Source organism: Rissa tridactyla, chromosome 9, assembly GCF_028500815.1.
Source record: "Rissa tridactyla isolate bRisTri1 chromosome 9, bRisTri1.patW.cur.20221130, whole genome shotgun sequence".
Lineage (NCBI taxonomy): Eukaryota > Metazoa > Chordata > Aves > Charadriiformes > Laridae > Rissa > Rissa tridactyla.
Genome location: NC_071474.1, coordinates 18,793,284 through 18,818,661, shown reverse-complemented (window position 1 = coordinate 18,818,661; position 25,378 = coordinate 18,793,284). Strand labels below are relative to the sequence as shown.

Here is a 25,378-nt window from a genome sequence, read left to right as displayed (position 1 = left end):
TGACTTGGCTGAACAGTAAGTATAAAGGAAAGTGTGTGCATTGTGATAGAGAACATGTGGCGCTGATGGGTTGCTAATCAGAGACAACCTCCTAAGTAGTAGGATCAGGAATTATTAATGCTAGATCTGAAATCTACATGCATGTGAGTAGAAAGAATGAAATTGCAGCATTACCCGCAGTTAGCTGGTGCTGTAGTCTCGTTGACCTAATGTCCCCTTAACAATTCAGGAGCCTGTCACCTTGTTAATGAGTTTAGTTGAAATTGTTAAAAATTTTGACACTGTGTTGCAAGTTATTAGCTTTCCCGGGTGTTGTTTTTTTTTTTTAATCTAGTAACTGTAGGCGTCATTTGATTTGTGCTAGTAGATAGCCTAATGAGACCATTGAACCGAGGTGTAATTTTGCAAATGGATAGCACAAATGGATGTAGCTTCTTAACAAAATCAAATGACTGAGGTTTCATATTGCATAAAAGGAAGTCTAAGACTCTTAAATACCCGTTTACCACTTTCTAAAAGATCCTTCCTTAATGAATGCTAATGTAATTTAGCTAGCAACCGAGTTACTCTCATAATCCTGCATACAGCAGCTATACGCTCTGTAACAGGGACTAAAATGATTGCCTTCTAAGTGTTGATCATTTAAGACTGTTTGCAGCCTATGAAAAACGATTCAAGTAAAGGTTGTGCTGTGGTACTTCTAGATGACTTGCTTAAATGGTGCTTAAAATAGGCAAGTGGTTGGTAAATTCTTCTTTGTTTTCCTGGTGCATGCAAATAAACAGAAACATGGAGATGTTCCTCTAAGCCAGTACCTTTATTTAGGGAAAAGAAGGTAGGAGAGCAGTGTTGGAGTTAACAAAATTCCAGTCTTCAGAAGGCCAGGTCCAACCTTAAAGAGTAGGAAACTTCAGATAAAAGGGGGGTCTGTGCATTAATCTGTGGAGGAAATGTCAGAGGTAATTTAGATTTTTTTACTCTGAAATGCTACCGTATTAAAAGACTTTCTTTATTAAAATCATGTCTTTATTAGTTTCTTTGAGAGAATTGTGAAATGGGATAGAAGTACAAATACCTTCAAGCTTTTGGGGACAGGTTTCTTCTTGGTGGGAGTGGGGAGAATGCATTTAGTATTGTCCAGCTAGCTCCAGCAAATAAATATACTCTGAATTAAGTTCTCCTGCAAATTTCACTGTCTGTTTTCCTCTCCATTGATACTACAAAAACAAAGATCAACATGCAGACACCAGGAAAGATAAATCGGCGTAGATTTGCTTTTCCCGATATAAGAGAAAAATAAATTGCAAAGGCTACGAGACACCTCATGAGATTGAGTGTATAAGGGCACTTCCCCTGCCTCAAAGTGCTCGAGCATCTTGGCCTACCAGCTCACTTCTTTTTTTTCCTTTTTATTATTTGACAGACTATGCATTGGTTTGTTCTATCAGTGCGGCGGCATGGTATAGATGGTATCATAGTAGAACTGTGCTCATGGCCCTGCTGCAGATGTTTCTCTTCACAGATGCCCAAGGTCAGTGGTTATCTGTAAGAGGAAAACCCAAGTGAAATCTAGAATCCTGTAAAAACCTACAGTGTGGATCGATGTAAGCACTGGCTTGTTGCTTACTGAATAAATGCCGTAGCAGATCAGAGCAGAAGTGGTCAGCCTTGGCAGTTACTGTGGTAGTAGCTCACACCTGTGCTGCTTCTACAACTTGTATTTTGTCTAGTTTTGTCAAGAGCAATGTTTTGTAGCTGTGTAATTAAACCTGTGAGCTCTGTTTTTAAAATTTAAAAAAGGAACCTAATAAAATGGAGACAACTAGCAGTACTATTACATAGTTTTGTGGCGGCTTCTATCTAAGCAACACAAAGCACCGGAGAGTTGTTTGTCTGGAGGTCTGCTTGCTAGTTTCTTGGGTTGTAAGACCAAGACCCAAGATTTGGCAGTAAGTACCAGACACCTAAGAGAGGTGTAGGTAGAGGTAGAGACAAAGAATGATTATCCTGATTACGTAGATAGAGAAAATGAGACACCAGCTAGCATCCCCATTCACACAGCAAATCAGCACTAGAATGAGGATTATAGTATCTATTTCTTGACATGCAGTTCAGAGCTTTGATTAAAACTCTATTATATTTCATTAAAGAGAATCATATGATTGCAGTGTCAGTGTGTTTTCTTTTCTCGTGAAAAACTGTTTTTCTGAATTGCTTTATTTAACAAGAACTACATTTAGCCTAGTCTTCAAATGAATCATACTCCAAACTGCGTTCATCATAGCCAGTATAACTACTGTTAATTTTCAGTAAGAGAAGAAGAGGGGAATAAAATGGTTAAATGTCTCTACAACTCCCTGAAATGAGAGTGTAGCGAGGTGGGGGTTGGTCTCTTCTCCCAAGTAACAAGTGGAAACGGCCTCAGGTTGCGCCAGGGGAGGTGTAGGGTGGATATTAGGAAAAAAAAAAATCACTGAAAGGGTTGTCAAGCCCTGGAACAGGCTGCCCAGGGAACTGGTGCAGTCGCCATCCCTGGAGGTATGTAAAAGTCAGGTGGACGGAGCGCTGAGGGACATGGTTTAGCGATAACTTGGAAGTGCTGCGTTAATGGTTGGACTTGATGATCTTAAAGTTCTCTTCCAACCAAAACGATTCTATGCTTATTCATAAGCACCTGAGCCAGCAGGAAAGTGACAAGTCAAAATATTATGGGACAAAACCGGTGTTTCGTGAAATCTGGAAGTCCCTTCTGGCCATATAGAAAAAATCAAAGTAGTCTTCAAATGCTTTGGGTTTGAAACGCATAGGGCACTGCATAGCAACACTTTCCCCTTCATTCTTTCCCTGTTCTTTGCCACTAAGTTTGGTTACTATGTCTTGTTACTGTGCCTGTGTGTTGTCCCTAGTAAGTGAATCTTCTCCTCCACTATCAAAAGGTAAAATTTGAGGTAGTTTTACCTCAAAACCTTAAAAAAAAGGTAAAAAAATCCCTCAGAGTTGGTGCTTTGCTTTTTCTATGTTTTTATCTTCTCCTCCAAAGAGTGAGTATTGTTATTCTCCGTCTTGCTACAGTGTACATCTCTTGGTGTATATTTCAGCCATCTTCATGGTTTGTATTTGACTTAAGTTCATGAAAGTAGTAACAAAGCTGGAGCTTTCACAACTCCCTAGACTTCACAAACTGGGAAGATGTTAGTTGTATGCCCCGGCAAGTAACAAGAGATTGATCCTTCAATCAACGACTTTTCTCCTGGACAACCGAACACATCTGGATGCGTCAGTCCTGCTTATTTTGAGCCTAGGCTCTGTAGGTCAGTGGTTTGGTATTACAGTTTGGTCTGTGGTATGGTTTCATTATGTGACCAGAGTCCCAAGCTCCGGTTGTCGCTGCCTGTCATTCCTGCAACAAGGAAAATCAAATCATCTAGTTTTCAGCTGCAAACTAAATTGTTGGTCTTTTTTCCTCAAAAGTACAAGGAAAAATATGTCTTCAGTTGCTTGGTGATACACGTGTTGAGATATCAAGTTGCATTGCTGGGTCTAAAAAGAATGATAATATTTCTGGATGGATAAAGCCAAGACAGTGGAGAGAGATGACTGTTACACAGAAGGAAAATAAAAATCACTTAGTGTTGCACACATGACTGAGAGGGAGCAAACATCGTATTTCTGAGTTCCTCTGAAAACCCTAAATAATTTTTTAGCTTGTTTGTGCTCCTGAACGCTTGCAGAAGTCTTAGATTGTTTGTGTTGGGATTTCTTTTTGGTTTAATTTTTCTTTATAAGAATTAAGAATATTATGATGGTCTATTAAGGTTTTTCAGCAATTTTCTGTTTGAATGTAACATTAAAAATATACATAGAGACCTCACCACAACACAGAAATAGTTTTGCCTATTGGAGAATCCAAACCACTTTTTATATACCCTTCTTTTATTAGGCATTCCAAGTATCTTCATTGAAACCAGTGCTTCATGCAAAGCTTTAGTTCTTTAAATAAATAAATAGTTTTTTAAAAATAAAATCTTTTGGCTTAAAGTAAAACAATAAACATAAACGTCAGTGATTCTGGCATGAGAATATGAGCTCTTATTGCACTGTTCCCTTTGACATGTCGAAATCAGTAACAGAGGTTGAAAGAATTTAGATTTATTCCTGAAAGTCAGTCTTGCAAGCCCCAAAAGTGCTCACGTTGTTCCGTACTATTTATCGTGCATCTCCTTTAATACTTTTTGAAGCCGCGTGTTTTTAGCGTTACAGAGTGCTGCGCTGCACTGTCAGGTGAGCTCCTAAGAGGGATCCAGCTGTGCTCAGGCCCAAGGATCTGGTCGTGGCATTGCAGCATCTCTGCCATGTGTGTTTGAGGTGTTGCTCATACTTTACTTTTAATTAATACTTTGGTGGCCGTGTTCGTTTCTACTCCACCCATCACACCCACAGACTTCAAAGGATTTATACCAGCATAACCTCAATATTTATTTTATTTTATTACTAGTGTGATTTCCTAAGGAAACAAGGCTTGGAGAGGTTGTTTGTGTTTGTCTGGTTTTCTGCCCATCACCCCAGTTCTCCTTGTTTCCAAAACCATTTCAGCCAAGCTTAAGACCATCAGCAGTCACAAAGATGTGTTCCTACATGTTTCATGAAAATTGAAAAACATACCCAGAGAGATGCCCAGGTAATACTCCACTGAGGGCTACTGTGCAGCCTGAGCTCAGCTGCGGACAGGAGAATCTATAAAGGAGAGAAAGACGTAAGGAACGTCCCACATGCTGGGAAGGCTTTTGCTGGAATATCAACCTTACTGGACCCCAGAAAATCCAACCGTGAGACATGAATCTCTAGGATACCAGGCCCTGTTGGTTCTTCTCGGGAGCTACTTGTTACTAGCTATATCATTGCAGTCTCCAGTGGGTCTGCTCCTGGCCAGAAAGCCGTTATGGTGGGGATTGTATCTAGAATAAACAAACCTTCCACACAAGGACTGGGCAAGTAAATTCCATCAGCTCATGATCAAAACACTTACTTTGTGTTCCAAAAATGCCCCAGACATCTACCAACCAGCCGTCATCCTTTGAAGTACACGGGCTTTAAGTATTTTAATATATCAGAGTGGACAGATGGTCACTTAACGTAGTATGTTAATGGCACGGGCAGAGCTGTGCTGCCACTGGCTTTCAGTTTAGTAGAACTGCAGCATTTGTAAGCTGCAGGTGTTCGGAGACAAGTAATTTGCAGCCGGCTCAAATTACTTAGGGTACATGACAGAGCAAATTATTTAGGTAATGAAGCTGAAAATGCAGGAAGATTAGAATATTATATAGTAAAATCATTCCTTGTTAATTCAGTTTGTGATCAGATATTACGTTGCTTTAAATACCACATTACATGCAGTACCCTTGTTTGAGTCAATGAATATGTATGAATATGTCAGTGAATATGTATGCCTCCTAATTTAATCAATATACTTACAAACAGCAGTAGCAGTGATGTCTGGCACAAACTGCATCCCTTCAGAAGCAGGTTAGCCCAATTTGTATATGTATCATATTTACTTCAAAGCCCTTCTGAATTACCTGCGAAATTGTATGTACCCTGTGGAGCAGGGGACAGGCCAAGCTGTGTTCAGGGAAAGGAATTTAAACCTTTCTTGCAGGCAAAGAAGGGATAACTTCTTCAGCAGCACCCCGGGACCCAGGAGACCCCAGGGGCAGTCCTGGCTGTTGTACCTACCCCACGTGGAGCCTCGAGGAACGTCCTCAGCTCAGCTGGCAGGTTGGGTGAGGGTGCTCTCCCCAGGAAGCTGGTGGGTCAGAGAAAGACCATGCTCAGTGCCCATAGAGGTTTTAAGAAATAAAGACCGCTCTGACAGACTAACCGCTATGTGCTTAAGTCCATCTTTACTGAGTAAAAAAAGAATATGTATACCTGGAACTTTCTTGATATTGCTGCCGTGGGAGCTGTGGTGGGGAGCTCCGCAGAAACGATCTTATCTCAATGGTGCAGCGTGCATGGGCGACAGGGACCCTGTGTACCACAGGAGGGAAAGGGAACGCTTCCTACACAGGTTCTCCTTTCCAGAAAATGCTAATTTTTAAATTCAGAAATAGTAAGAGGCGGTAGGATTCACCTGACTTTCACCTTCTAAAAGGTGATTAAGGCATTGTTAAACTCTTTCTCTGATGAGTGGAGAGGAGGCATCTCCACTCGGGGGTTCATCTCGCTTGTCTTGAATGAGGTGAATCATTGTGCCCCTTCTCCCTTTTCCTTCTCACTTTCTTTTTCTCCTTCCCTTTCTTTTTCTCTCTTTCTTCCTCCCTTCATCATTCTAGAAGCAGACGACAATTAACTTCAGCTAATTACCTAACTTTCAAGGTAGCTCAGGTCAGCTAGGTGAATCTCACCTAAAAGGCAATGGGGAAAAGGAATGGGGACCCATTTTTGCTTCCGTTGAAGAGCCCTTCCCAGGATACCAAGTCTGAGATTTGATACCTGTTGTGAATTTGGAAAAAATAAGGTGATGTGTGTGAATGTACAATTTTAAAATAACAGGGTGAAGGCAGGAGGAGGAATGGGGAAATCCTTTTTCCACCTCTAGACAATTAATTCACTAGGAACAAACATTTCATTCAGACACACTAAAGGGGAGGAAAAACTTCTGTCTTTGGAAAATAATTTTTTCTTTTGAAAAATGTTTTCTTTGGGGCGGACTGGTAGTGCATTTTCTTGTGTTGAGGTTCAGTGTGTTTCTGCTTAAATGGCAGAACTGGGGAGAGAGGTGCCCCGTGCTTTACTTGGCTCTATGGGCTCTTGTGCCGAGTGGAGCCTGCCCAAGGAGTTAGAAAGGAAGAAACTAAAGATTATGATGAGCTCATACTGAGCGTTTCCTTACAAACACAGAATTAGATTTCTTTCCTCCTCTACTGCTCAAACCAGATGAGAAATAAAGCAGCATTTCATGATGCGGGAATTAATAAAGAGGGAGAGGCTGTCTAGGGGGCTTGGTTGGGACAGGGAGCTTGAAAAAGGCAGGCGAGCCCAGGGAAACTGTTCCAGATTTGGGGAAAGAAGTGAAGCCTGGAGTAGGAGGGAATAAGGCATATTCTTTTGTTCCAGATGCCAACAAAAGATGTCATTTAGTGCTCTCTCTGGTTGTCTGGTAGGCAAGTTGACTAGGAATTAGGTGGAGGCAATCATGTAATTTAAGCATACCAGAGCTACTTCACACAATTGCCAAGTGAAGACACAGGGGATGGAAGAAGAAAAGTTCAGGGGAAAAACACAGGCTTTTCCCCCCTGTAGTACTTGGGCTCAAGTTCCTGTTCTGTCTCATTTTGAGCAAATCAAAGTGTCTACACTCAATTTTCATGCTGTAGAATGACGATCATATGATGCTACAGCAGAAGGGAGATTACCAGGCACTGCAGTGATAGGAACAGCTACAAGTTCAAGCCACGTATGCTGAGAGATTTTAGTGGGTGTCAGATGCCCTTTGCTATGGAGGCGAATTTGCCTTGTGTTTGACATCAGTCCGTGATGATGGCGACCTCCAGCCCTTAGTGGTCACTTCTCTCTCGCAGGAGCCGTTTCTGTAGCAACTTGTTCGATGCTTGTGGTGGGTCTCTGTACTTGAGCTTGCATTTGTGGTTTGTTTGGGTTTTTATTCCTATTCATGGCTGCCTTTGGCACAGGGCATCCTTGGTAGTATTCTGGAGCACTGTTATTTCAGGGTGTGAAAGATTCTTAGGCCTTTAATCTGGGAATACAAACTACATCTGTCACCTGGGTATCTGTAGCGGTTTCCAAGCAACCACAAGAGTTTATTTTTTTCTGCAGTTCGTATTTAAGAAATGATTTGCTCATGCATGAACCAGAATCAGCCCGAGCACCACCCCAGGAGACAGAAATTGTAAACTGTAATTTAGGCTAATTCTAGTCTAAAGCATGAATTAGAGTATTTTATATAATCTTGGAAAATATACCGTATAAATATATGTAAGCACAGAACAGGTACAATTAATGTGAGCACAGTAGGGAGCTTTAAGTAACTCTGGGAATGTGAGAAACCAAGTTGGAACATATTCTTGACGTGTAAAAATATTTCCCACCTGCCTTGTTTGCATAAGAACAAGGTTTTAGCAAGTACATATTTGCATGTCAAAGTTAAAAGTGGGGAAAATATTTTCACCCTCGTAAGAAAAATGCATGATCTTGGCATAGGCAATTTGCATTTAGTATGTTTAAAGTGTCTTAAGTCCTTTCATGCTGTATGGAAAGTGTATGAACTTGTGACAGGGATTCCATTTCAATGAGTTGATTAGCAAAGGCACCCACGTGGAGCAGTAATTGATCTGATGGTTTTCCCTGCGTTAATTTGTAACACAATTGGTGGTGGCAGTCCCCAACGATTTATGCTTCTGAGTTTCATCCCACTGTCCTGTATCTCAGAGTGAAAAGGTAAGTTGCAGTTTTAAGTGCTGCGTGCTTCATTGAAAGTGAGTACCTTGAAGATGTAAATTCAAGGAAATCTGGAATTCTAAAATTATACCTGATTTGGTGCCGCTGCTCATACGCACAACGGTTGGCAAATGCTGGCACAGCTGGAGCCTGTGAATCCGCGGAGATTCTCTTCTAACAGTAAAGCACCCTGGAAAATGCATTTGGGACTAATTATGGCACCTTTTAGACTATTAGTAACCTAGCTTTAGGCCATCACTTTGAAGGCATGTTACATTCCTTCAGAAACACTCCGCAAATGTCCTGTTGCTTAAGAAATAGGGATTGCATAGACAGGCTTCATGGGTGATTTAACTAATGTGCTGGAGATCGTAGATAAACAAGATCCAATTATATCGTACCTATTCAAAATAAGGCAGTAATTATGTATATAGAAGTGAAATGTAAAAAATACCTTGCCATGTAGCTGTTGAGGCCAGCTTTGTCACTACCGTGTCACAGGAGCTGGAGAAGGCTGCTGATTCACTCTAGCAGAGTAGAAAAATAAGCAGATATTGAAAAGACACAACTGGGAATCAGTAGATCTGTTCCAGAATTTGCCCACAGGATTGCTCTCTGAATTCTGAGTTTCTGTCAGTGTCAGCCTGTTGTTCAGTTCGTAGGTGTAAAGTGGGGTTGTGCTGCCCCTTCTGCTCCACGCTTTGTTTGTAAACCTGTGATGCTTTAGAAATAATGAATGCAACACATTAATAAAATGGCATACACTTTATTTTTTTCCTTTTATTAGTTCACTTCCTGCTCCATTGTGTTTAATGTGTTAGCTGAGAGCAAAGTGAAATTAAAATAGTTTTTGTAGGACTGCAGGGGAAAAGTTTTTCCTTTCTTATGTGTCCTGAAGAGACCTTTTAATTTCAGCCTGTCGTCTTGTTGCTGGAGGGAAGGTGGGGGATTAAAGATCAAGAATGCAAAGATCCTTGTGATGGAAGCAGATGCAAGTGGTGTCCTGCTGTATGAAAATATTTTGAAAGCTGCTGATATGGAACTGTCAGGAAAAGAGGGATGTGGTGCCGTAGCTGCTGGGCACAGCTTTCCTCGGCAGAGCTCTGTAGCTGCTGTTGGGTTCCTGGGAGCCATGGGCACGATCCGGGTACTGCCCTGCTGCTCCGAGCATCGCATTTCACGTCGCCTGGAGAGTATTTGGAAGGCATGTTTTAGCACAGTCAGTGCTGTGCTAAAAGTCTTCTGGTCTCGTGGTTCATAGTTATCTTACAGTTTGGGCCTGATCCTGAGCGATGATGTTGGGCTGCAGTGAAACGGAGCACACAGTAGCATTGGAAGATGATTCTGGTTTAATAATACGCGGTCGGTTAGGAGCTTAATGGCATGCAAAATGCAGTATTTGTAAGAGTGGACGTGACTTTTTGAAAACGGTGTTAAGAGTACAACTAAAGTGAAGCTAATGCATTGTAAGACAGCATTAGATGCGATTTTATGTGTTGTCATGGTCTGGATAGCCATAAACTGGATGAAATAAAAGGCCGTAAACAAACGGGCATCTCGTGAATGTTTTCAGTTCCTCACAGGAGACAGCAGCCCGTCTGATTGTTAATGTGTCACAGTTAGAGACATGGCAAGAGGTGCGTTTGTACTCCTGCTCGGACTAAGCCGCTTCAGGAAAACTAACGTAGCCTGATCCTAACACCATTGCGGCAGAGAAAGGGCTTTCTTGGGATTTTTCGGTTATCTACCTAATGCGAACAGTCTGCATTTCTGTGAGCACATGCAAGCAAGCATATGTAAAATGTGGACAGCTGGTCTTTGATACTGTAGAGCTCGGCCTCGGCATGGTCCTGTCCAAAAAGACTTGCTGTCAAAAAGACTGTGGCCACACACTCCGAGAGTAGCTGAAGAGGTATTCCAAGCATGCAGGAGTCCCTGCTTTAATCCATGTATTCAGGTGGGAAGTTGCTGTGATTGATACATGCAGAGAGTTTTGACACACATTAAACTGAATCTAGTAGGTATGTTTTATATGTATGAAGTTCGAGTTAAAAATATCAGGGCTTTCATATGACGTATCTCTGTGGCATTTTCCAGACTGTGCCGACTCCTTTGTGTAAGTTGACTGGAATACTGCTGTGTTTTCCTTCCTCATTTATTCTGTGGTAGCTAATACGCATATATAATTTTCAATTCGGATATGTGAATTTTGGATTTCTGGTGTAAAACACAGTTGCTGTTTACCTTGTTACTTCTCTTTCGGATTTGGCCAGTCATGTGAACTGGACGGCATGCTGGTGGCCCCTCTGGAAAAGGTGGTGCGTTCATTTTCAGGCAGGACAAACTTCAAAATTACCTTTTATGATCTCACAGGAATAAGGCTGGAAGAAACCTTTCTAGTGTCGTCTTAGCTCTTTGGCCAAAATGTGAACTCTACTCTTCTTTTTGGCTTTGAAATGCTGATTCTAGCCTTCTTGTGGGTTCTTAAACACCTTCTCAAATGACCCATTTTAATAACCCAAAAGCTATTATATAACGAGCAGCCATAATTTAGTCCAAAGCTCTAGGGGACCCTTGCAGTTCAGCAATGAATAGTTAATGCAGTATAATGTTTAGCAGGTTATTAGTTTTCACTGTACAAATGCTGATCAGGGAATGCTTTTATAAGGTGTTTAAAAGAAAATGTAATTAACTGGTTGCGTGCTTCTGTTGCAGCTCAAATTGAAATTATTCCATGCAAGATCTGTGGAGACAAATCATCAGGAATCCATTATGGTGTCATTACATGTGAAGGCTGCAAGGTAAGCTTCTAAAATATTAAGTCTTAAAACAGTATTTAGCCTTTTGGTAGTGATTATTTCCCTTTTTTAAAGAGCAAGCATTGCGCCAGAGTTGGATCAGTGGGGTCCATTTCAAGGAATGTGAAATCGATTGGGTGTTCTGAAGTACTGGTTTTACTGGGGTCTTAAACAGGGCATTTTTGTGACACGCACACACAGATTTCAGGACAAGCTTCGAAAATGATGCGGTTGTGCTGTGTGTGCCGAAAACTGTCTCTCTGTGAATAAGCAGAAGAGGCACAGAAAGATGATCCGCTTCCAGCATACCACAAAGATTCTGTTCTACGGATTCACTTGAGAGAGCGTTTGTCGCTTTCTTGAATCTCCCTCTCCATTTTTGCTTCGTAAATTGCTAGGAAGCTGTGTTGAAATACGCGAGAGCTCTCCAGCTTCCCAGTTTTCTTTTGTAATTGGCTATGGTTACAAATCTGTTCTGTTTGGTGTGGAAGATGATGTTGCACAAATAGCACATGCTACCGGTGTTAAGCACGCTCGGGTCGTCCTGGAAGCAGTGCCTGTTCCTTGCACTGCAACCACTGCTCTCTAAGGTTTAGGCTTTGGATTTTCTGCTGGATTTGTACCTTTAGTAACTCCAGTGAACGAGGATTACACTAGAAGCATTTATATTTTGTTTAGGTTGTCTCTCTCAAGCAAGAATTAAATCAGACAACGCTAACAGTAGGCGCTGTGAAGCTAATCACTCCTTTTTATCGCTAGTACGGAATTACCGCGCGAGCTGGGGAATGGCACAGTGTGCGCTACCTTGTTGCTGTCTACATGTATGTACGTGTTGCAGTCCCGTGCTGATAGGTTTTCCGCTATTACTCTATGCTTTAGATGTGAAGAATGTGTGTTCATGACAGTTTCCAGTCTGCTATCCTGCCATGCTTGATACTACAGCCCATCTAATTTCCTTGCTTTCCCATCATAGAGATTTCTTTTGTGTTTTTCCAAGGGAGATTTTTCTGTTTTCATTAACACAGTCTCTCAGTCTCATGGAAGTATTGCTAAGAAGGAAGAAAAAAAAAATAATCTAGGAATGTTAGAATGATATCGGACAGCACCTTCTGCCCGTTGTAACTGCTGTTGCTATGGGAAATGCACTAAAAATGCATTGATAATAAAATGGTTACTTTCTTAAGTTTTATGTGGTTGAGCAGCATTTATCAAATTTCAGCTGTGTGAAGTGGCAGACATTCACAGTCAGAATTCCACCATATGACTGTCTTGTCAAAGAGTACCAAGTTATGGTCAAGGTCCAAGACCTCTTTAATCCTTAGATGGTCTGGGACCAGTATACCTGCGAGGCTGCCTCCAGATCCGTGATGAACATCATGTCCACGGACTGAGGTTAGTGTAACGCTAATGCTCATCTGTGCAGAAAACAGGCCGTTCTCAACATGGCTTGTTGCAGAAGAGGAACAGGCTGCCAAAGGAAAGGACAGATGCCATCAAAGTGACTGTACTTTCCCAGGAATAAAGGCAAATGTGAGTTATTAGGAGACAATTCCTTTGTGTAGTTCCAGCAGTCAGAACAACAGATGCTAGCCTGATAGTGAGGAATGCGCGTGCAGTTCCTTATGTTTTAGAACAAATGGTTTTCCTTCAAATTCTGTGTAAATTGAGTTTTCTGGGAGGTCTGTGCAATCCTCGATCTGCTTCCGAGAATCCCACCAGAATGGTCAGCTGATGGGAAAGGGCAGACGGAAGGCAGGCAGGCAAATATGCTTAGCATGCTGAAACCCATTTGAACCTTGAAAGCAGAGTGTGCCTGAGAAAGACAGTGGCCCAATGGAGTTTGGGCATTTTCTCCTTCTCGTGGAGTAGCAGAACAAAGCTTTCTAGCAATATAATTTCAGGCAGAATTTTAAAGCCATGGAGTATCAACTTAGTTAACCAAGTTATTTCCTTTTCAGGAGGGAAATAACGCTGAAGCTCACTCTTCTTTAATGCCAGAGCCCAGATGACCTGCAAGTAGTAACAGATAGGGGAGTGATAGTGGGCCCAAGTCACAGGACGAGTTTAAATAATGACGGCCTAGACAGCATTTAAAATGCCCTACTGCAGCAGATGGATTTTGTTTGTGCTATGCTCTTCCACAGTAATGTCAACAAAGTCTCACCCAACAGAACTATTTTGGCTGGTGAAAAAGTTGGCATAGCTTGGCTCCTGCCAAATGAGCCAGGTGTGGATGGTATGGGTTTTTTCCCAGCTTTTCTGGGGCTATGATCCCTGCAGGTTTGAGCATGCTTACATTGCTCTTCATCTTACACTAAACCTTCTGTTGTAAAAAGTACTTCGCTATGAAGACCTAGTTTCCAGTCCTGTGCTCTTGATTCCTGGAGCTGATGTCCTGCACCAACAACTGGTCCCGGAGGAGTGAGTGAGGTTCTGCAGAGGTGCCACAAACCCATCCATGTGCAGCAGCCTGCAGGAGCGGGGCCTTCCTGCTCAGAAGAGAGCGGCTGCACTGCTGCCCTCCCAGGCCAGCCCTGCCAGCAATCATCCACAGGCAGCAGCAGCAGCAAAGTGGGATGTTTTCAGCTCTTGCTGTTTTTCACTCCAATTTGATGTGAACTTTAATGTTACTTATTAGTAATGTTAAGCGTTACCATGTAAATACTAATAACCACCAGAAATAGAATTTATTTGACATCTAAAGTGAAGTTTTATTTGGAAATACCTACTTTGCAGTCTTGATCTGTGTCACGTATGAAATCACAGACAAGCTCCCGTCAAACTGACTTTTGCTGATCCTGTTGCACTTCTACAGGTTCGTGACCCTCGCATTTCACATCATTGAAAGTTTCCTGACCAGTTTTTGTGGTTATATCATGTCTCACATAACTAGAATTGAAGATTTATAATGAAGACAGTTAGTGTTTCTTGAGAAGTTTTCATTTCCTACCTTGCTATCATGTTGGTGGCTGTGTTTCGCACAAACGTCACTGAGTACTCCCAACCCCATCAACCTCTTCAGCTGAATTTGAATCTGCCTTTAAAAAATAAAATGTAACACACCCTCCTCTTTCCCCTACTAGTGAAAAAATTAAGTTTTTAGCCAGTGTCTGTTTTAGACTTTATGTAGGAGGGCTCCTGCGGCTTATTACAAATAAAATAAATTGTGAGAGAGGATTTTTTTCTATCCAACCATTGCTATACCCAGTATACAACATATAATGGAGGTAGAGGGAAGGCGAGATTAATCATAGAAGACTTTTACTCAAAGCGTGGTGAAGAATGACACAAAGACTATACCATGACTCTGAAAGAAAAGTTTATTCTCCTGTGTAAGATTGGAAATACTACTAGCGTAGTGGCACTCCTGAAAAAACTAGTGTTGTATGGAGCAGCTCTTCAACCATTAGTTGTGGGAAGCCATTAACAACCTTCTGCTCTCTATTAGGGACCATGCTGGGGAGGCAGGTTTGTACACCTCTGTATTCGTTTCTCATAGATGAAAGTTGAATCCAGTTCAGCATCGTCAGAAAATACCTGAATGCTTCAAAAGGACACAATAAAGCATTTAGTTTAAAATTAATTTTTTGTCAATGAGCGCTGTCTTTTAATTTGCAGATGCAGCTCCTTGCTTTTGCTGTCAATAGCGTCAGTTCGTGCCCAACTGACCCACAAATGCTGCATTAGTGTGAGCCCACTCTTCACTTGACTGTACACAGTTGGTCTCATAAAACCATCCATGTGGGGCATTTCTGGGCATTTCTTGCATTTTCAAAGGTCTATAGGTACCGGCTGTTGTCTCGTCTGTCTTTTACCAGCTAAGATGGTTTTGTTCATTCTAACTGTAAGGAATGTCCTTGTTTGTTACCTCAGAAAACAATACCTGGTGTATTCTCACTTCCCATCTCGCGTTACTTTTGTTCATTCGTTTCATTCGTTCGCTTTCTTTACTAGCCAGTTTTTCATTACTCTCTTGAACATGAAGTGTCATATTGGAGTTGCAAACATTTACATCCAGTTCAGGCTTTTGAAGTGTTTTGTGGGTTTTTTTTATTTTTTTGCCTAGTCAATTTCAAGCAAAATGTGTTAGAAAAGAGATGAGCCATGTTCCAGACAGGGCTAGTCAGAAGCCTTGTATAACCTGATAAACACAGTCTCACTCCTGTCTTTTATATTACATATATAAAACTCAACCTTTTTTCTGTTTTCGGTGGCACTATAACTTTGTTATCAAATGCCTTATTAACAAAGTTTATTAAACAATATTGTCGCAGCACTCTCCTCCCTCTACAGCTAAAATATGTGCTCATTGTTATAAAAGGGTTAAAAATCCAATTTGAATGTTCACCTGTCTTTCATGTGACAGTGTATTTTTCTGATGGATCTTTGAAGAAAATTTGCGATAGTTTGCTTTAGAAAACAGTAAAAGAATGAATCCCCCAACTAATTGTTAATTGCTCAGAATATTGCAAAACTTAATGATACGTGGAAGTCTTTAAGTATTAGCCATAAATCATGGGATTATGAATAAACCTTTGTTGTCACAGGCTTGCATACAGTCATTCCAAAACGTCTGCCATTAGGATGCAGCAAGGCAGCTGTCAGCTGTTTTCTTGTAATTAAACAGCCAATGAGCAGCTAATTAAGACATATGTGTATACAGAAGTGGAAGTGGGTATGTTAATGAACTGTAGGAATCAATTCATTAAATGAAAATTTGTCAAAAGACCAAACATGAGATCAGCATTTCAGCCTGTGCCGCAGTGGAGAGGGAGTCACTGCTGCGCCATTTGGGACATCGGGGGAGCACAACTGGCTTTTCCCTGCCAAGGAGCCGGCTCAGGCACAAACGTCTGCGATACTGAGCTGTGAAGGTATTGAAACTATTAATAGACTTTGCGAAAACTGCTATTTACATTTCAAAGTTCCTTTTTTAACAAGTTGTTATTCAAACTGACTTGCAGATGAAAAGTTTTTGCGCCCTTTTTTCCCCAAACTTGATTTCTTGGCAGCATATGAAAAACCATATATTGTATATAAATAGGAGTCTGAAACGCAGAGCTGAAGCTCTACGGCGTGTAATCTGCTCTGCTTTTCTTCTGCTGCTGTGTTAATACATCTACATAAAAAGGGAGACATGCAAAGCTCGATGACGCCTCATCAGAATCCACGGGATCGTTAGAGTGATGTGGGGAGGAGGCAGGGCTGGCTCCCTTGCTCCCGGGAACGCGCTCTCCCAGAGACCCTGGCTCAGGCCGCGCCATGGGTCAGAGTGCTGTAACACAGCGACGTTCTTTAGTGCAGCGGTAGTTTCATTTGTGTGTTTGATCATTTGGGGTCCGCTCTGCCTGTGGCGCATTAGGCAATCACCTGAATGTGAAGTAATGGTTGGGAACATACATGCAATTACGAGCATGTGGCCTGGGCTGGTTTGCATAATGCTGGAACGTATACACGTGTACCACGCATGCATCCACCTCCTCCTTCCTGGTGGAAAAATTATAGCTAGCTCTGTGCCTCTGGCAAAAGCGAGGAAGTAAAACAACAGAATACAGCGTCTCTCCTTCCCCTAATAAAAGGGGGTCAAAAAACAACCTAGGAGGAAACTACATTTACTTACAGAAGGCTCCTGTGGTAGGGCCTTCCCCACATGTCTTACAATGATACAAGAGCCCGAGGACCACCAAAAGGTTAGAAAACTCACAAATAAATGACAACAACACAGAAGAACTTTGAGAGTAAAAACCCCTCAGTTTAACTTCATTGTCAGTTCAGTCCCAAATCTCAGGTATGCTTATTCCTAAGCCCTGGACAAGTTTAGATTCACGTCTGAAGTTTGAGGCAAGGGGGTGTTTTTGCTTTAGCTACTGCTGCTGTTTTCAGCGTGGCCACATAACATTGTAGGGTTTGTTCTTAAAAGCACTCTACTACATCTCTGGTTTGTAAAGTGCAAGTGGTTTTAAAGGCCCCAGTTTCAGGCAGTTCTGCTCTATTGAAAATTCAGCTTCAAGCTGTAGCTTAGCTGATATATTGTACGCTAAAACGTATTGAGCAGCTGTGTCTCTCTAGGGAAAATCTGGAAAAGCAAACAGCCCAGTATTTTATCCATTATAATACTAAAAATAATCCTCAGCTTGACAAGAATATTCTTAATAAAGAGAAATACGCCAAACTGGCAATACAGAGTCAGTATAAGTCCCAGCTAAAGGAAAACATATAGATCGTGGAGGCTGTTGGGCCCGGTTCGTTTTACATATTGATGAAGCTGAATTTCAGCATCTCAGGGGTTGCAGAAGCAACTGTTTAAAGTGTTTGGAGAACTGAAATTTTAAGGGACTGGTGATGCAGACCCTTGATCAGTAAGTCATGGGTCAGGTCGATACCTGATCCCATTTTCCTCGTGAATGGCACTGCGCTCGCATGTGCACTCGCCCCGGCGTGAGAGGCTCCATGAAGGGTGCCAGCAGAACTGTCTGCTTACCTCAGAGCTGGTGCCTCCAGAGGGATCACTCATGATGGCAGAAATTTCCATGGTATTTCAGGTTTTCTTTAGGGTGAAACGCCCTCAGCCAGAACTCAATACATGCAATGCTTTCACTCTCAGTGATGATCATTTCGCTATTGACAAACATTAAAAACAGTTGAAAGTTTAATCATGTAAAGACCAGAATAAATGGGTGAGAAACAGTGTACAGGAAAACAGGATTAAAGACAGGCATCTTCAGTTTCCTCATTTTTTTTTTAATACTCCGTATTTCCCCATTAAAGCTTTAATAAAAGGGGCACAATTGACAAAGACCGGCCCCCTCCTCATAGGATGGAGCGAGGGGCTTTATCTCAGTGTTTTGTCAGGGTTCTGTCTGCAGGAGGTTTGCTAGGAAGTCTCTTACTTGTCGTGCAGAAGTCCTGCCTGTTGTTTGTTTCACCAGGTGTCTGGACAGAGCGTGCGTGTGCTGAGGGACTCCAGTACCTGGCCTTCAAATAAATAAAAAAATTGGGAAAAGTCCAACTTTAATTAAAAGGTGCCCAGCCTTTCTGAGGAAGTATTTTCTTTGCAGCCCTGTTAATTAATCCATTATGTGGCAACATACAACTAAAATACTGCGTTCACTGATCTCAAATGCCTCGTTAGAATGACTACATCTTGCAGAATCCTTGTGAAGTAGGTATTGCACGCGCACCAGCTGAGGTTGGGACAGTCTGTGGCAAAAAGATGAAATGAAGTTCAAAGCCAACAGCTGGCGTAGTGGTTAATAAGGTGCACCGTTCTGATGGAGAGAACAACATTGTAACTACGGCGTAACCTTCCAGCGCTGCCTTTCTTTGGAGATGTGTCTACCCATCGCAGTTCACTCAGGAAAGAGACAACACATAAAATCTGTTTCAGCTTCCTCCCTCCTTAAAAATCTAAATCCTGCGCCAGGTTGAACAAAACCTTGATTGTCAGCATTAGACTGATTAAGAAAAAACATTTTAGAAATTGTTCTTTGTAGAAGGAACTGCTCAGCATCATGCTCTGTATTTTTAAACGCATACATACACTGGTGAGGCTGAACATCGGGCCTGCTCTTGTCATCTCCAAAGTGCAGAAGAGGAGAGCAGCTGTTGAAGCCTCCCTGTTCTGGAGATCTGTGCTGCCCCAGGAACAATAGGAAATCTAGGTCTACATTTAGCTCATTTGGAACGAATTGGTGTGCCGTGCCAGATGTAATACGGGATCTGTAAAATCAATGAAAAAATGTGTAATTCTTTTATATGTCATAACACTTTTTTTTATGAACTGTTTCCTATTAGTTACTGGATTTTGTTTGTTTCTAGGAGAGAGAGAAAAAAACCCTCCTAACTTCCTTTTTGACTGTAGTGCTCTTGAACTTCACTTTCTGTTGTGCTGCCTTTCAGAGGCTTCCTTTGGCCCATCAGGTAACTGCTTCTTGACTTGTATTTTGCAATTCTGTTACAGGGCTTTTTCAGGAGGAGTCAGCAAAGCAATGCTACGTACTCCTGTCCTCGGCAGAAGAACTGCTTGATTGACCGAACTAGTAGAAACCGCTGCCAACACTGTCGATTACAGAAATGCCTTGCTGTGGGGATGTCTCGAGATGGTGAGCTCTGCTAACACACAGCGTAACTGCGAAAAGAATGTTTAGTATACTGTGTCTTCAACTAAAACAACGTAGGATTTAAAAGTGCATTGGGCTGATGGGTGTGACCATCGAGTGGTTTTTATATGTTGCTATGTATTCACATCTATCTATGTACACGTCACGGCATGCATGAAGTTCTTGGATTTGGTTTTTTTTGCTACTCATCTATTATAGTTCCCAGTTAAGAGCTTTGCCTCTGGTCACTTCTTGAATATGCAGTTTTTAACCTAATGATAATACTTTCTCTATGTGTTCGTTGCAACTAAAGTGACATACAACAGCTGCAAGTAACACTCTGATGGCCATACTGGTATGGATCAGAACTGTTTCACAATATGAATAATGGAAAAAACACAAAGAGAAAATAGCAGTGTTTTTTCAAAGATAGAATTCTGAAGAAAATGTGTTCCAGTGCTGTTAATATTAAGCTCAAAATTGCACCTCGTGTAATGACGAAAACCCACCCCTGTGAAAGGGAAGCTTATGTAACCGGGTTAGAACTGGATTTGCAGCTGATATTTGCACACCTCCCCCATAGATGTAACAAAGCTGCCATCGCTTACCCAATTCGAAGATCTGACTCAGTCTTTTCCCCTGTAATAGTGACAGCAACGCTACATATTCTACAAATCCATATGCATTACTCTGTGTACATGAGGCCCGATTAAGGAGATTGTTTTCAGATTATGTTTACTTCTTGAATTACTGTGTCTTAATTTTTTTTATTGAGCATGAAATTAAAAACCTGAAACAGTTGATCATGTAACAACTAGTCCCTCAGACATGTTTGCTTTCCTGTAGAACAGGACAAGGTGGTAGTCACCTTCCTCATCAATGAGGCTTTTGCAGCCAATACAGGTCCCAGAAATCACATACCATGTTCTTAGGAATCCCCTGGATGTGCCAAACCAGTTGCTTCTGGCTTACGCTTAATAGTAATACTTCTCAAAGTAGTAATAATTTTGTGGAGAGTTATACACACATACATGCATGCACACATATACATACAGTTTTCACAATAATTCACTGGGTAAAAATTTTTGCTGTCCTAGTAAGCTCCACTGAAACAGGTTCTGTGGTTCTTCCCATGTCCTTCGGTCCTGATACCAACAGCATTTGCTTTTGATACTCTTTGAGATAGACCCCACGTGTTCGTACCTAAGTCTGGGTTCACTCTGTAGTCTGCATATACAGGTCGTAGCAATGGGACACTTCATCTCAGGGCAGCGTGTTCTGGTTTAGCTTCTGCTTTTCAAGGCAGGATTTGAATGCTGAAGAGATGCATCTCTCAATTTCAATGGATATAGAAGAAGAAATCTTTTCAGTACAGAAGTGGAAAGTTAACGAATTAAGCTAAAACAGTGACTTCTAATGGTCCATTTAAGTAGCATGTTAAAACTGTCTTTTAAAGAGTAGATGCTGCACTGTGTTCCCTGTGACTGACAGTGATTCTTAGGTTTGCCCATCCTGCTGATTGGCCTTTATACTGTGTCCTTTCATGTAGTATTTAACAATCCAAGACAATTAAAATGCAGTAGTGGATTTGTAGCAATGTAATATATTGTGTGTCTATATTTCAGCTGTAAAGTTTGGTCGAATGTCAAAAAAGCAGAGGGACAGCCTGTATGCGGAGGTGCAGAAACATCGAATGCAGCAGCAGCAGCGAGATCATCAGCAGCAACCGGGAGAGGCAGAACCACTAACACCAACATACAATATCACCACCAATGGGTTAACAGAGCTACACGATGACCTCAGTAATTACATTGATGGGCATACCCCTGAAGGTAGCAAAGCAGACTCTGCAGTTAGCAGCTTCTACTTAGACATACAGCCTTCTCCAGATCAGTCGGGTCTTGATATTAATGGAATCAAACCAGAACCAATATGTGACTACACACCAGCATCGGGCTTCTTCCCTTATTGTTCTTTTACAAATGGGGAGACCTCTCCAACTGTGTCCATGGCAGAATTAGGTAATGAGAGAGAAAAGCTTCCATTGTAATTGTCTTAATATAGTACCCTTTGGATTAAAGTGACACATTTAGGCAGGTGATAGCGAGAATGCTGCTTCACTACAGCTGGGAGCATGTTTGGGCATTCTGCTGCGCAGGGCGCAATACCCTCATCGGGGTACGTGGGGAACACCTCATGGAACGGGACTAAAAATCCCAGGAGCTTGTGGCTGATCAGCTCTAGTAGTGTTGCTTTTGTTTTCAGTCCTTGTAACAACCCTTTGAATACTGATAAACAAGCTAATTTTTAGCAGTGAGCAAACAGAGTATTTCTTTATTTGCGGATTATTTTTGAACATTTTATCTTCTTTTTCATTAACTCAATACTCTTCTTTTCTAACAAAAAGTGAGGAGGCTGATTTTCTTCTGCTCTTTACCAGTACCTGGGAAATACGAAACCAAAGCACCAGTCTAATCTGAGGGCAGTTCTCCTTGCCACTGGTTGAAGAGAATCTGGCCCTAGATACTTCAGAAAATTTTTGAATGTAGCAAGTTTTGATAATTTCCCGAAGAGCCTTATAACGACCACATTAGTGAGCACGTTTTACTTTAAACTCTTCCCTGAATGATTTCACTAGGGCTGAATTCCACAACTCTGACTTGTTGTGCTGTGTGAACTGGTTGTGAGCAGACTGGAACAGGGCATTAGAGAAGTGGGTTTAAGATTCTGTTACTTACATAAGCAGTCAGGTGTTTAAAACAGTGATTCTGCTTGCTTAAGCAACACTTTTGCTAATTATTCCATTATGAAAACCTAAAAGTAGTTTGAAAAATTGGCTATTCCAAGTTAAATTTTTCTCTTTTTGCTGACGTTTTTAATTAGAGGCCAGTACATGATACGAGATTTTGCTTGTTTCGTTTTAGTTTGTGTTCTTTTGAGAAATTTTGCAGAGAGGAAGGGAGGAGAAAGATTACTTTTTAATGTCCTTATGTTGCAGAATGCAGTTCTCTGCAATAGAATTTGTTGTGACAGCCAAAATATTGTGTCTGGCTTGAGTTCAAATAACTTCAGTTACAGATAAGTAAAAATTAGAAGAAAAAATTAGGATAAAGGCTGTGCTACCGGCTTTATCTCAATCAAACGGTTGTTAATAGTCTTGTGCGAGTTATTAAAAGATTTATATTAAACCCACAGGAAAAAGAAGGGGCTTTTCCTGCCTCGGCCAAGTGTTGAGTTTGGAACACCGGCCAAAAATAAGCTTGTCGTGTTGCTTACCCGTATGTACATAGTGCTTGCACTTAAACCCCCCAGAGCATGATTTGGGTGCCCAGCGTTGACATTGCCAAACAACGCTTGAAGAATGTTTGTCTTCCAGACTAAGGTTTCAGTTTAGAAAGGTGTGGCTGGTCAATGAAAGTATTTAGGTGTGTGCTGAAATACTGTCCAGAACTGAGGCCCAGGTTTAGGAATAACAGGGTTATACGTCCCCTTCTGCATCCTGCGGGGACCCAGGTAGAGCGCTGTCAGGTGCTGCTAGCGAGAGCAAATGTTTTAAGCACGTGCTCGTAAAACAAACCACAAACATTGTTCTCAAACAGATGAGAGCTATGATGACAACCGAAGTGTAAACTGCCTTATATTCTACATTATCGGTTGCGGAGGTAGCACGCACAACCTGATTTTACCTCAGCCGTGTCTCGGCCCCGCCGTTCTGCAGTGAGACACCGACGGCCCAGGCGCCGCTCCCGCGGGGCTGAGCGCAGGGCGCCCCCTGGCGGAGCCGCGCCTGGCCTTCGCTGCCTCCGGCCTGCGGGCCGCTTGCGTTCAGTGCCCTTGTTTTCAAAGCACAATGTAAGAACTGCAAGTAAAGCTTTTTTTTTTTTTTTTTTTTTTTTTCCTGAGAGGTAACCCTCTCCCCCGTTGCAACTGGAAGCTGTTCGCTTTCTCGTGGCTGGAGCTTTGCATTTTTAACGTGCGTCACTTTCTGCTCTTCCTTTTAGAACATCTTGCACAGAATATTTCCAAGTCACACATGGAAACCTGCCAGTACTTGAGAGAGGAGCTACAGCAGATCACATGGCAGACTTTTCTGCAGGAAGAAATCGAGAACTATCAGAACAAGGTATAAAAGCTTGCCAAACTATGGCATGCTCTTTTTTAAAGCATGGTATTTCTATAACACGCTGCAAAATTCACTTTTTCACTGCTTTCTGTTTACTATCAGGAATGTGTATTTTTGTGTGTTTTCAAAAAAATAATGCACTAGAATCAAAAGCAGCAAGATGGTTAGGATATACTTTGCATTTGTGATTTTTACAGGTACAGGAAAAGGCAAAGCCATACTCCCAAAATCTATCTGTCTGTGACTGATAAACAAGGATAAGAAACCAGAGAAGTTTTTTTCAGTCCTAAATGGCATGTTATTTTCATTTCTTAATTTGTAATCTCCCGGATCAACACCACCACCAAAAAAAAAGATGAAGCCACCAAGTTTTGTGATTTTACGTGATGGTGTGTTTTGTTTCGAGCTTACAAACGCAGTAGTCTGTCAGATTTCCAGCCTGCAATGCCTGGCTGTAATCCTGACTATTCCACAGTTGTCACCCAGGTTTCAGTTCTCCCTACAGAACGGGTAAACACTAGTGCCACCCCACCGGTGGGTGCTGTAAGATTCAATCGATGTTTGGATTCCCAGTACGCCTTCCAGCCACGAACTACTGCCAAAGGGCTACTTTGGGAAAACTGTCTTGGGGAGCACTGTTAAAGTGCGCTGTTCTTTGAACATATTTTTCATTTCCACAAAAAAATATTTAACCTTTAAGAATATAATTTTTCCACTTGCTAGGTAATTTCATTCTGAATTATTATCAACATATGAAAAAATTACTGCTTGCATGCCTTCTTTATGTTGTTAACAAGGTGATCTTCATATATGTATATTTTATATGTATCTTTATGAAGATGAGCTAGTTAGGTAATGGACATTCAGTACAAAATACAGAAGTTGATGGGAAAAATGTGATTACGCACTGCTAGTGTAAATTGGCATTTTCTTTTGATGCAGTGAACAAAATTCCCAATGAAATCACCAGAATCATTATACTTTGACATTTTTGGCTTATGAAGTAAAACCACCCCCACCTGGATCTCTGCTGACCTCACCAAAGAAGTCTTACATGTTTGCACTGTCCACCTGAGGCTCTGGCTTTGAGGTTAATTCCCCTTGTCTCACAAGCAGACTATATAGCCAGGAGTGCTCGAGAGAACTGACTCCGCTTCTTTTTTCAGCTCAGTTTTGCTTTATGAAAATGGGCTTTCCAAACCTTGATTAGTAATTTTTCAATTTTTCTTCTCTCTCAAACAGCAAAGGGAGGTAATGTGGCAGTTATGCGCAGTCAAAATAACAGAAGCTATACAGTATGTAGTGGAATTTGCCAAACGCATTGATGGCTTTATGGAACTGTGTCAAAACGATCAAATTGTGCTTTTAAAAGCAGGTATGTGGGTCAGTTTTAAGGTCTGCTTCTATTGGTTTTGACTGAGGAAGTTGCTCCCTGTATGCAGTGATTATATACACATATATATGTGTTGTACAATGATCATTTAAAATAACACAGGGGAAAACCTTATGAATTGTCTGTTTCTCTGTATGAAGTACTATACCTTTTTAGTTACCCTGCGTAGAATGAGTTCAAGTCTACGTATGAAATTTTCAATATGAAGAAAGGGAGCAATGAGTGTGTAAAGACGGAAAAGTTGGATTCAGATTTTTTATTTTGGCTTACCAATAGTGAATGACATATTTCAAGGTAAAAATCCAGATTGTTCTATGCAAGATGTTGTAGAAGTAATGCAGTTTACAAATACTGGACAAATCTGTCAAAGCTTCGTGAACGTAAATCTAAATGAGCTGCTTTGACTTCAGAGACTTCATTACTCTAATAAAAAATTATTAAGAGTTTATTAGCATCAACTAAGTTGCCTTAGCAAAAACTTCTAAAGGGGTTTATGGGAATTCTTTTA

General features: G+C 41.4%; 1 protein-coding gene across 3 annotated transcripts in view; it reads left to right on the top strand.

Annotated features, from left to right (window-relative positions):
- RORA (RAR related orphan receptor A) overlaps positions 1 to 25,378 on the top strand; it is a 381,362-nt gene that overhangs the window by 340,937 nt on the left and 15,047 nt on the right. For 2 of the 3 annotated variants that reach the window (XM_054214149.1, XM_054214150.1), the window contains 5 exons: positions 11,173 to 11,258; positions 19,216 to 19,357; positions 20,980 to 21,375; positions 23,356 to 23,477; positions 24,720 to 24,852. In XM_054214149.1, the coding sequence (XP_054070124.1) occupies positions 11,173 to 11,258; positions 19,216 to 19,357; positions 20,980 to 21,375; positions 23,356 to 23,477; positions 24,720 to 24,852 (879 nt within the window). The remainder of the gene's footprint in view (positions 1 to 11,172; positions 11,259 to 19,215; positions 19,358 to 20,979; positions 21,376 to 23,355; positions 23,478 to 24,719; positions 24,853 to 25,378) is intronic. The other variant, XM_054214151.1, reaches the window with a different exon arrangement.